Source organism: Ambystoma mexicanum, chromosome 1p (genome assembly GCF_040938575.1).
Source record: "Ambystoma mexicanum isolate Mex_15411 chromosome 1p, UKY_AmexF1_1, whole genome shotgun sequence".
NCBI lineage: Eukaryota > Metazoa > Chordata > Amphibia > Caudata > Ambystomatidae > Ambystoma > Ambystoma mexicanum.
In genome coordinates, this window is record NC_090921.1 from 205,729,360 (window position 1) to 205,742,555 (window position 13,196).

A 13,196-nucleotide genomic window follows, 5' to 3' on the forward strand; every position below is an offset into this window, starting at 1 on the left:
TAAGCCACAAGGAGTAATTTGCATCAAAGAACCATTTTTTGTTATCAGAGGGACACGGTTCACAGAAAACAAAAGGCATGACGAGACAATCATGTGTAAGGCAGAGGCGCTGTGAGGTCTCACTGAAGAGAACTTTCAATGGGTCGAAGAGCCATGCACTCCAATATGGTCCCAACATATCGCAAAGCTCACATGGGTTACAGCTTTCGAAAAACCAATCAAAACACAGAAAGAAATTGAACATGAATTTTGGTTACATGGTGAAGGGAAGGTAGAGATGGGCTCAAACAGACAATGTAACAAAACTATCATCATCCTAGACATGAAAAAGGGTACAGCGGCTCTCATGGATGTGTACTGGGTATGTGGCAAACAAGCATACCTGCATCTCCCGTCCTCATGGAGGGGTACCTGTGCTATGGCTACACTGCATCCGTCATTAATGGTGATTCCAGAAAGTAATATCCAAGGGGGGAGAGGATCAGCTGACATATCAACAGCACCTCAGCCAGCAACAACAGAGCCCTCCGCATACGACATTCTGTCTGAAAACGAACTACGAGACAGAGTGTCCCACAAAAGAAGGTCATCTAACTACATTTCAAGCAAATCATCAGAGCTCCTGGCTGAAATTCCAGATAAATATAAACTGTTCAATTCTGCAGAGACATTTTTTGCTTCACTCTTGGCACCAGGATTCCAGGCGTGGGTAAACACCAAATGGCTGCAGATCGTCTGCTGGGAGCTAATCCAACTGGCCAACGACACTAAAGAGGGGTTCAACGTGATCAAGGTGGAACTCTGCGCCCTGCAGTTAATGACAATGCAGAACCGGTACATCCTGGATCTCCTCACAGCAATGGACGGCGGTGTTTGCTGAAAAATTGACAGTGCCTGCTGTACATTTGTACCTTCTGAAGATGCGGACAATGGGACACTTTCCCACGTCATCTCGCTGTGTATAATTTGGGGGAAAGAATGCAGAAGGAAGGAGGAATAGAACCAAGCAACTGGTTCGATGATATTTTCAATTGGATACCGTCCTGGTTCAGTGTGATGATGAACATGTTTGTCCCACTCATCGTTTTTCTTCTGCTATTTTTCTCTGTGTGCCAGGTGGGCATTCGATGTTGTGCAAAGTCAATGCCTAGTTCTGCTATGATGATGGTAACAATGGGCAAACAGACAACGGTAGCAAACATGGAAGATGCACAGACACAAACTGGGGAGTCAGGTCCCTCTAAGTACCGCATGACGGCAGTATACCGTCATCCTGGGGATAGGGTGGACAACTTATATCACACTACAATTAAGGAAACACAGGAATTACAATGGTATAGAGAGGTCTGGGTAGATCTGGATGTGGATGGGGGAATATATATGACCTGTAAACCTGATGAATATGCGAGAAAAGGTCAGAGCTTACGAAGTGTTTGTAGGGGTTGGATGCCAATTAAAGGGAAACCGGCATGGGTTGAGGCAGTGCAAGAAGCAGAGTACTATTGGAATGAAAATAACCGTAAGGATTAGTTTGTTACTTTAGATGTAATGAAAGGGGGGAATATGTGGGAGTGAGGGGTCATTTGGACCCCCCTTGCACATTCTGTATGATAGGGACCACTTGCTCAAGCATTAGCGGGGGATGCCTCCATTTCCCTTGTGCTAACATTAGCATAATTGGGGCTATTGTGAGATGCACTTGGCTTCCATTTTGTGTGCACTCGACTCCTAAAAGTCTTCTCTCCCCTCTACAGAAAACTGTATCATCTCACCCTTCATCTGTGATCACTGCCCTGCGTGTGAACTAGTCTGAACCATACCTTATAGCTCATCCATCTCCACAAACCTGCTTCTAGTCTGTTGCACCCTCTGTTGGAAAATAACTGCAAATGTAGCCCGGTGCCCTCCTAAAGTATTCTTTTGATGTACCAGAAGTGTGACCCTGCTGTGCAGCCAACTCCACAGTGCCCCCACTAAATCTAGACCTCTGTCGCAGTACATTGTGCCCTAACACTAACATATGTCATTACACTCCCCACCCGCCTTGATGTGCTAAGACCTGCCCAATCACCAAGTTTATCACAGGGGACAAGCCTTTAAGCCCTATACCCCATAAAAAAGGAAAGATGATGTAATCATGTGTATGCAATTTATAGGTTTTCAAGATTTACTCAAAGGTATATTAATGATGGTTGTTTATTATATGTCTAGTGGTAGTTTCTCATGCCAGCTTAGTTAATGTCAACTCTACCTCGCCATGACCTAACCCTCACCCCTCCCAGACACAGGCAGCTGGACCTCGTGACGCTCACCCTCCCACCAACTGGGCAGCCTATCTGGCGAAAGCAGCGCCTAAAGAAACTTATGTTACATTGCTCCCTGACCAATCCTTTACTAATGTAACCCCCTATGTTAATGATGTCACTGATGATGCTTTTTTGCTTTATATTTCCATGTAACTGTATTGTTTGCCAGAGCACTCTCAAGGAAGTTGAGTTCTCTGGATGGCAACTTTATATAAAGTCTTTTTAAATCTTGAAACCTGTTCTCTTAGTCTCATTCCCTGCTGGGGTGTGTTATATTTCATGAGGTTGTATTGGTAAGTCGGGGAATGAGCCTTTACAATACCTAAGGGACCACAAACATCTTAAAGAGCTGCTGCCTATGAGATGGTCATATCGAATCCAGCAATCAAAATTGTCAGGTGTAAAATGGTGAATACTGCCACGTTTGTAGCCTAACCACTGGCAGTGGATTAGCAAGTGCATGATTGCTCAAACTGTGCGGAATTCTATGACAAGATCCAAATGGTAAAGGAAAATGCTCTAGCAGCTGGGGAGGTTCTCTTTGTTGATGGTTCATCGAAGATTGATCAATCTGATGGAGAAAGGCATTCAGGCTCAGCTGTGGTAAGACACCGAGCCAACAGGGAATTTGAACTGGTAGCAAGTGCGTGAATAACGTCTCATTTTTCTGGGTTAGCACGCTGGAAAAGGAGGGGCTACCTCTGAGCGGACGGCACTCCAGTGCAATGCGCTGCATTATTGGATATGCTTATTAAAGCACTACAACTCCTGGTAGCCTTTGAAATAGTTAAGTGTGCAGCACATACTAAGAGAACTGACTTTATTTCACATGGAAACCAAGCCACAGACGAGGAGGCCAAAGTGTTGCATATTCTTCTGATATTTTTAGTTTTGATACTCTTGATGTGAAAGAGAAAATGGTTGTAAGAATGGTTGTGAATGAAGGGTTTAATCATTTTCACAAACTCAATTAATGGAAGTTCAATGTGGAGCTCCACAGGAAGATAAAAACCTGTGGACGCTTAGGGGTGTTCTTTATTGCCTTCTGAAGCTCTTTGGCAACACGACTGCACTGGTAAACCGGTGATGTCTGTACCCTTATTTAGGGTGGTGTTAGAACAGCTACACTAGCCTGTGCATGTCACTAGGGAGAGCCTCGCAGCTACCAGAGGACTTGTTCGTACCAAACCTGTTAGAACACGTTGCTTTTTATGTAGTAAATTGCATCATATGTGGAAAGTTTACTGCTGGGCACACGCTGTGAACAGTCAGAGGAGTAATTCCTCGACCAAATGGTCCTTTTCAGCATTTACATATCGATTATGTTGATATGCTGCAGGTTTGTAACTCATATAAGTATATGCTAGTGGTAGTGTGCCGATTTTCAAGATGGATTGAAGCTGGTCCATGCACACATCCTGATGCCACTTGCGCTGTAAAGTTCTTAGTCTGAGAAGTATTTCCTAGATGGGAGTATATGAGGTGTTGAGATCCGATAATAACCCCCATTTTGTGAATGAGGTATTTGAACAGATTAGCTTATTGTTTGGTATTAAACACAAGTTTTCTTCTGCTTATCATCTGTAAGTGAACAGGATATGTGAGCGACTCAACAGACTGCTCACAGAGAATAGCAAAGTTGAAACTGACCCTGAAGAAGGGGTGGCTGCATTGCCTTCCCCTTGCATTATATGCATTAAGAAATCAGCCCGGCTCTGACCACCACCTCATACCCCACAAACGAGTTAGAGGGAGGCAAATAAGAACACCTCGGACTCCTCCATCGAGGACTAGGAGTGATGCCCACACAACTGCAGAATTGTTAAGAAATGAGTTACGTGTGTACTTAACGTGTATGACCTCTAGAATCTCTGTCATTTCAGATCAAATCAAGCGGATGGGTTGTCGGTCTCAGAACACAGATGAAGACCATATAGCAACTGGACCTGTGAAACTATGTGTTCCTAAATTGTTTGCTGGAGATAAGGTTCTAATAAGGAACTTCACGAGGAAGTGGCACAAGCCCAGTTTTAGCTGCCTTTTGTTGTGGAGGACATCACTCTGTCAGCAGTCAAGGTCCTAGGGAAACAAGCTTGGCTACACCTAGGAGATGTGAAAATCTACACTGGAGAGAATGACACACCCCGAACCCATTCGGAAGCAAGTCAAGGAGAAGTTCAGCATGTGCAGACTCGATCGATGATGAGAAAGAAGGATGCGAAGACTGTCCAGTAGACAGATGAAAGTGTACATTTGGACTGTGACTCCCCTGAAACACTCTCTGCAGCTGCTATTGCAAGGAGTGAGAAAGCTACTGTTCTTGAGCCACAGGAGTTTGCTGAGATTGGACTGTGGAGTGCTGGAGTAAACGAAAAATGCCCGATTTAGACTTTCTGTTTGACGACTGCAAGAGGGAGCAGTTGCCCGACTTGTTTCTCACTTAGTTTCTCTTTGGAGGTGCCCGTGGTGCTGTTAGATGTTGACATACACAGACTACCTCTGGCTGTCTTCATATTTATACTCAGAGCTTACCCTGAGCTTGTTGGGAGGAGCACTGATATACATACTTTTGTCCAAATCCTAAAAATGGCCCGACGGTTAGACCATTATTGGCAGCAATTATAGAGCAGATCAGACTATTCCCTTAACATCTTCCCATACGCACAGATGGTCCTATCTAATGATGATGCCCACAAATTACTTGTCATGATCTTTTACTATTTGCTTCAAGTATACCCTTATCTTGTTTGGTGAAACACCAACATTTATGTGTTTATGCGAGATCCTATAACTCGTCCCGCAATCTGCTGATTACTTGTGAAGATCATAGAGCAAATTCGACAACTACCGGAGCATCTAACGAGATTGCCTGAATAAAATGTGTTTTTCCTACCTTAAAGGTAATTACAGGCAATCATGTGGTCTATTGAGCACATTGCAGTTCCAGAAAGTGAGCAGAGTGAACGACGTGTGGAGAGACATTGATGGTGTGCCTAATGTATTGGTACATAATCTATGCCAGTTCAGCATCCATTATCATTTTTCTTTTTCTATTATTCCGCACTGCGTACTTTAATGGTGTCAGAAGGGAAGGAGTTCCGTTAATCCTTCCCACACAAGTGCAGAACTACACATTGTAAGAAGGCCAAGGCCATATGTGATTGTTCTCACTCCAGTGGCTCATGGGAAGGCACCAATTTTGTTGACAAGTGTCCCTATGATTCCCCCTGTAGGAAGGATGACCACTGAGGTGTTGCATGAGTTGTTAGCGTGCACGCTTCTTGCATGGAAGAGGCCTAAGAGACGTGCAAAAGAGGATGCTTATTAATTAAATGATTATTTAGACAGTACAGCACATTTGGGGAACAACATGTGGTATCAGCACATGAAAGAAGTGGGAAAAATAACTTCTAACAAGGATTGCTATGTATGTGCACTCCTGCCTTATGCTATGAGAAAGTCTAAGATATTCATAGCTATTGAAATAGATGTTCAAACAGCTCATTGCCTCACTCACCTTGCACTCTGTCATGCAAGAGGTCAGTTCCAGGGCCAAACAGCATCCTTGGCATGGGTGACAGAATAGTCAGCCCCAGATGAAGATGATTATTTTCAAGACTTAAAGACAAGAAAAAGAGCACACACCAGAAATCATCTGATAAGATATGAACAACCTGGCATGAAATGGGCTGGAATCAGATGGGAAGTAAACAGGAAGGTCAACTGCCAAAGGAAGACTGATGATGAAGTTCGAAGCTGCAAGGAAAGGGGCCAGATACGAATCTGGGGAACAGTACTTTCTCCAGACGGCTGGGAAGAATGCATAGTCGTGTGCAGAGCAGTGTCAGTAACTGGTCATCACAAGCCAGTTAGTGAACAAACAGAAAATGGATGCAAACCTCTCTGACCGAGGCTTACAAAGCCTCTGACATGGGGGGAAGACAGAGGAGGCCCATTACAGATAGTGCTTTTGGCTAGTGCAGAACTATGTTTCAGAAACAATGGCACGAAAAAAGTCAGGGATTATCAACAGTGCAGTCAAATCTTTGATGTATCAGGAATTAAAGATGGGACAGTAGTGATAATGGATCACTATTGGGCCTTCTGATCAAGAGCATACATGAGGCTGCCCAGAGACTGGGGAGGACTATGTTCCATCGTGATTGTTCATGTTCCAGCATTGGTGATTCCAAAGAGTGATCTGAACTTTGGTGAGTTCCCAAAAGCAGATGCTCACCTGAGGAACTCCTGAATCGAATGAAGAGAGAACATATTTCTCAGCTAAATCGAAAGAAGCCTTTGATGCCATTCCATATAAACACAGATTGTTCAGCAAGACTTCCTCAGTGTTTGCTAGTATCTTAATGCCTGGCATCCAGGCATTGGTGAATACCAAATGGTTGCAGATAACCAAATGGGAGATTCTGCAGATGATCAACACCACCATAAAGTGATTTAATGCTATCAAGGAGGAGCTAAGAGCCATATGATTGATGACTCTTCAGAACAGATATGTCTTGGATATGATTACAGCTATGGATGGAGGTGTTTCTGCCAAAATCAGAGAATCATGTTGCACATTCATACCTTCTCACGACAACAAGAATTGTACCTTGACAGACGCCATAACGATGATGACAAACCTGCACGTTAAGATGGAAGATGAAGTGGAAGACATTGCTGATACTGCTGGTTTTTGTCAATCTTCTCATGGATTCTACAATGGATGGTGAACACCTTCAAGTTCCTTGGTGTCCTGTTGGTGATAATCATGTTTGGGTTCTGTGTGATCAGGATAATAATCTTACAATGCAAGAAAACTGCAAAGAAAGCAGTAGGAATGAATATTGTGACTGACGTCGAATCAGGATTCAAACCTAAAGAGCTGACAGATGAGGAAATCAGAGACTACGTGAAAGTTAGCATTCATGCACCTGATGGAACGAAGATCCTGTATCCAAAGAACCACAAGAAGTGTGTGGGAAGATGAATTTACTGCAGTCCCAATGGGCAATGCAGTATTATGACCTGTAGTGTTGATGAGCATGTGAAATCAGCCTGAAAAGCAATCATAAAGATATGGACTCCAAAGAAGCATTTCTTCAGACGAGGATATGATATGATGTGATATGGCATTTGTAACGCCCCTATACACAAGTGTTTCAAGGCGTGACTTGGCAGGGAGGGGGGAACAAAGGGAAGACAGACAACGATACTACTAGGCCAGGTGTCATTCAGATGGTGCAAGTGCAAGGGTAGAGGGGAAGGGAAAAGTGCAAGGGGAAGGGAGAGGGGAAAGTGCAGTACAGGGGTAGAAGAATAACAAGATAAACAATAAGGGCCAGCTGGTGGCAAGTGCAAGGTAAGTGCAGACAAGTGCTGGGAAGGGGGGCTGTAGGGATACAGAGACAGTCACGCAGTGCAGGGGTTGCCAGGGAGGCAGTGCAAGGGGAAGTGGCTGGGCCAAGGACCGAGATCAGTGAGAGTGGCCCAGTTGCAGAATCAGTGCAGTTTCAGTCAGGAATTTAGCAGGGGAGAGGGGGAGAGAAAGCAGAAGCATAGTGGAAGGTTTTGTGGAGCTTCCGGAACCGGAGATGGTTCTCCTCAAGTCTCAGGGATGCAGGAAGGCTGTTCCAGAGGATGCATTTATGTGAAGATTGATGAGAGAGTGGTCGATGAATCACCGAGAGGGGGGAGTGTAGCGGAAGAGCCAAAAGACTCTACCAAAAGCTCTGCCCCCATGTTGCCTATATGTTGGGAACCAAAAATTGTGACACGTGTAGTACTAATGAGGATGCCTGTACCGCAAACAATCCTTGACACAAGGTATCCATTGAGAAAACCCTATATGCATTCGCAAAGATATAACAGAGTCCCAGAAGAAGTGTTAAAAAAAGCAAGAAAGAAGACTGATGACGTCATGCGAAACAGAACTGACGCATCCTGAAAAGATACACAAGACAAAAGAACTTAGACATTTTATAAGATCTGAAAAAAAGGTGTCACAGTTGAGCAACATGTCGGGCTCGAAATGATGATGCTAATGCAAAGAAACGCTGAAGAAAATGCAAAGTCATTTTGCACTTGCACAGATGCAGTAACACAAGTAGACAAAGTAATCTTGTGGCTGGCTGCGTAGTGAATAGATTGCGGCAATGTGCGAATGCATATACATAGGAATGTATAGAACCTGGATGTTCCATGATGCACTTTTGCAAAGCTTGAACCCTGTGAATGGAAAAGGTTTCAGTGTGGCGCAGCTGGAAAATAGCTAATGGCGAAGGAGAATCCAAGAAAGGTTGTCTGTCAAGTAGCTTCATGAACGTGAGAAAGAAACAAAATTCTGTTTGAGGTGGATGAAAAAACACTGAAGGCATCAAGAGTTCATCATTTAATAGTATTATATGCAGCAAAGAGCTCAAAAACGTGGTCTTCAGTCACATGGTCAGATTGAAATAGACTTTGGGTCAAGCTACACTGAAACCAGAAGATACAACCATGCCTCGCTAACTTTATTCTCAGGCACAGAGAGCTTCTGCAAAGCCAAGTTGAGAGCCTTCATTGAATAGCAGACTGCAAGAGTGAGGATAGATGTTGGGCTAATTGGACAGCGAAGCTAATTGGGGTACCAGCCTGCGTGCTGGTAGTGTGTGGACTATTCCAAAAGCGTACTAGCGTGCCAACTACCAACCAATTATAGAGTGCCATGTAACAGAGAGCCCTATAGTTTGTGTAACCAATGAATCGTCGTATATTTTGTGACGATGAAGATGACTTGCACTAGAGGAGGGCTTAGGTGTCCACCTGATGTTAGAGACCCAATCACAACCCACATCAGTATGGAACGCATACTTAGATGTTCCCTGTACGCCTATCACATCCCCAAGTGGGTATTTGTAGTTTGCCACGTAGTGTGCCCTCAATAATGACAAATTCTGACTATAAAAGTTGTGTTTTTTATGAAATACACTTTTCTGCCTCTGGCGTCCGGGGGCACGGCATCTAGACTGCAAACTGATCTTCTTTCCACATCATAGGGAGAACCGTTGCAATATCTTTTATTGAGGATAGTGCAGTCATGCAGAAATTGGAAAAAACATATTTTTTATTGAAACATATGATAGTGCATAAGTGACTCACTTGTACCAGTCACAAAGCGTTCAATTTAGGGCAAGCAGATAGAGATTTGGCGGCTCAAGCCATTGTCCATCTCACACACTACTGGTGAGGTGACGTTTCCACAAGGTAGAGCTTGTAGGATCGATGTGAGAAAGTCATGCGTGCAGTCACCATGTACTCTCCTCTCATTGCTCATAGTAGTACAGGAGTGCACATGCACCGGGGGTCAGGGATGCTAACAAGAAAGGTAGAGTTAGTCTACTATTTCTATCAAAAAAGGCAGGTTTCTGGGATCAAACAGCAGGACAGTAGTGGACACAGCTCAGGTCATGTGGGAAGTCTGTTGAAGAAAACACAATACCAGGGCACTGGCAATCCAACAATATGCTGTGAAATCCTCACACTGTCAAACCCCTCACATCACATTCTGAAGCAGGCCCACACTGTGATGCAGCTCACATCCTTCAAACCCCTTGACCTGACCCCTGCACCTTTCACTCATTGATGCACCTTCCCTCCTTCCTCTACCATGTCAGGCTGCAAGTGAAACACCTTTAAGGCATGCCCAGGTGGCAAAGACTGGATAAAATCTATTCATACTGTGTTTCACAAAGAATTACATGGGAACAAAAAACTGTGTTTCAGAACCATGTCTTCTCAAAAGCAAAACATGCACCTGATAGGAAGTGTAGCACACGCTGTACCATGATTACTCATCATGGGTCATTGTTCACTCCAGATCTGATACCCTTTTTGTGAAGTGTCATCTGCATTCTATAATCATCATGCTTTGATGTCATCAAACAACACTCTCATCCTGCTCAAAGTGATCTAAAAGTGATCTAGAAATGTAGGTAAAAAGCTAAACCTAATGTGATACCTATTTCTGCTTTCTTCCAACCTTTCCATAAAACAAACATATCAGGGCACAGAAACAGATGCCAGATTCTCCTGGTTCTGGGCCTATCCTATCTCTCTACCCTCACTAACCAACTCCATACTCTTTCTTGCAGATCCACATGAGCACCTGGAGACTGCTCCTGGGTGGTAGCGGTGTGCAGTATAAGGCAGGGTACACGTGTGTATGCCACCTTTTGTCCTACACTGTTGCTTTCCGCTGTGCAAAGTGTGTGAACTTTTAATTGTGAGCTCTGCTTGTCAAGAAGTGCTCACCATTACAATTGAACACATGGCAGGCAGCATTTACAATTACAATTAAACGTTGCCCAACATGCTTGCATGTTCAGCAGCGTTTAATTTTCATTGTGAACACTGCTTACCATGTGTACACGGTAAGCAGTGTTCACAATAAGAAAAGAAATGCTGTCCGACATGGAAACATGTCAGGCAGCCTTTATTTGTAATTGTAAATGCCGCCTGCCGTGCAAACTTGACAGGCAGCATTTACAATAGGTATAGGTATCTCCATGCCGGCGCAAATTATGTAGCATTTGTATTGCGGAGAGGGAGAGAGGCGGCAGAAATGCATGTTGCAATCAGTCCCTCCTCTGTGCCATACAAATGCATACAAATGTGTTGTTATTGAAAGGTGCAAAAACAGTACTCAAGGCTTTTACACCTTTCAATCAGCTATGCTACAACGCTAAAGAGCTCCTAAGTGAGAATGATTTGGTGTACATTGCAATAGGTTGTTTCCTGAGTAGGAGCCTACATCTTTAGTTATAACACAAGGTTAGCATTGGGACAATTATTTTTCAAATCAGTATTTCTGGATGTCACTGCTGTGACACATCCAGGTAGAAATGCTGGGGATGCTTTCTTTACATCTGAACCTCTCAATCACGGCAATTCCTTAGTGAAAAAGAAAACTGTTACACTGGGTCTAATAAAGAAAAGGATATCAGCATGCTTCTTGCACACGATACTGTCCACCTTTGACTGCATTCCTTGTGTATTCCCTACCATGCTAGATAGCTATACAAGGTGATGGTTATCGTCTATATCACATACTCTAAAGGGTAAATGCTTTGCCTAACAATGAAACCAATTGAAGAACCCTATAATATTGGTGCCTTGAACGATTATTACCTGCCATGGAGAGAAATTCATGATGTCTGCACAGCTCCCCTGCTGGAAGGGGCCCTGTCCCTGTCCGCAGGTGAGCATATCCTGTAAAGCCAGCACAATGGCATAGACAGCTGTATAAGCACTGCAAGAAACTCGCAGGTTGTTAACATCATTGTACCCTGTTTGCAGACTGTGTAGATTCTCTTCTCCGGTGCACAGTGAGGCTCCTTTTTCCAAAGAAACCAAACGGTTTGTCTTGTTCGGCCATTTGCATCCAAAAGATTCTTCCCACAAGGATATAACAAAGTCATCATCTGTAGACTTTGAAGGGTGAACATTGTTGAGGTGCTCTTCAAATCCTGGCATCTCTGCACTATGGATTGCAAACCCAATGGAACCAATGAACATGGATGAATACTTCTCTGACGATATCAGAGGTGACGTTGACCAAGACTCACTTGCTATCCAGATTTTACCAGCCACATTCTGCTTGACTATCTCATTGACAACGGGGATCAGCCCAGCATCACTAGAGTAGATGACGATAGCATTGGCTGTTGAGGTTTTGATCAGTTGAACAATGTGGAAGGCATTTCTATCAACCCTGCTTGTGAGGATGCTCTCAGAGAAGGCAACACAGCCACCAAGCCTGATGAGTTCTTTCTCTAATATTTGAACACCTTGTTGTCCATAGTCATTGTCCTCAGCTAGTAGGCCCACCCAAGTCCAACCAAAGTGTACCAGCAACTGTGCCAATCCACGTGACTGGAAGTCATCACTGGGTATGGTCCGGAAAAAGGAAGGGAATTGGTTGTGGTCACTTAGTTGTGGGCTTGTTGAAAAGTAACTTATCTATGAAAACAAGATTGGGAAACATTAGTAGTAGAGCAATGCTTGAACCAGACATACAGCATGACCATGTTTGTGCTACTCTAAACACAATTGAGACTAGAGGGAAATTTAACGACCCAGTTAGGCAACCCCTCTGCAGGTTACTAACCTTCAGAGCATTGCTATTGGAGAGCTTAGGGGGCTATTGGTTGTAGCCCCAGATAGAATCTCAGGGGCTACAACCAAAAGGCTAACTAGCCCCGAGTCCCGAAAGTCCCAACATTAGCTTAGCCCCGCATCTTTTCCAGACCTAGCAATACCCCTGCTAACCTTACTTGAACAACAATGCTACGGAGTCAAGTCGTTTTGGAAGAGTGAGGGTCACGTTTTACATAAAAATAATGTACATTTCAATGAAGAAGTCTGAAGAAACAACCTATTTATTAATATGCCATAATATCATTTTTTATTTAATTTCTTTTCCCTAAAACAAAAGAAGCTGGAAAGTCTCTGAAATAATAGAACACGATAGAATTAATAAAGTGATTCATGCTATACTGTTCATTACATTACATTATGGTTAATTACACAACACTATGTTTTCATTCAACAAAACTTAATTTCACCCTCTCATACGAATCACACTCTTGAACTTGAAATTAGGTAGGAGGAAAACACACAACATTGCTATTTTCTTTTCAGAGATCTTTATTTAGATATCATAGGCTGTTTAGTTTACGAAACACAGTTGCTTGGAATATATTGGTGCAATATTAAATTCTCAAAGTCTGCCTGAGAATTCTGAGAATGATTGTTAATATTTACATCAGAATCTGTTCACTGGTAGTATGCATTGCTACAAACTCTATAGGTCATCTAAAAATAGTGCAGACGATTGACTGTATTTAGATG

At 43.4% G+C, this 13,196-nt stretch overlaps 1 protein-coding gene across 1 annotated transcript in view; it reads right to left on the minus strand.

The window, feature by feature from the left end:
• LOC138470057 (extracellular calcium-sensing receptor-like) overlaps positions 1-13,196 on the minus strand; it is a 164,778-nt gene that overhangs the window by 68,899 nt on the left and 82,683 nt on the right. Inside the window, exon 3 of the mRNA XM_069609033.1 lies at positions 11,475-12,305. Within this exon, the coding sequence (XP_069465134.1) occupies positions 11,475-12,305 (831 nt within the window). The remainder of the gene's footprint in view (positions 1-11,474; positions 12,306-13,196) is intronic.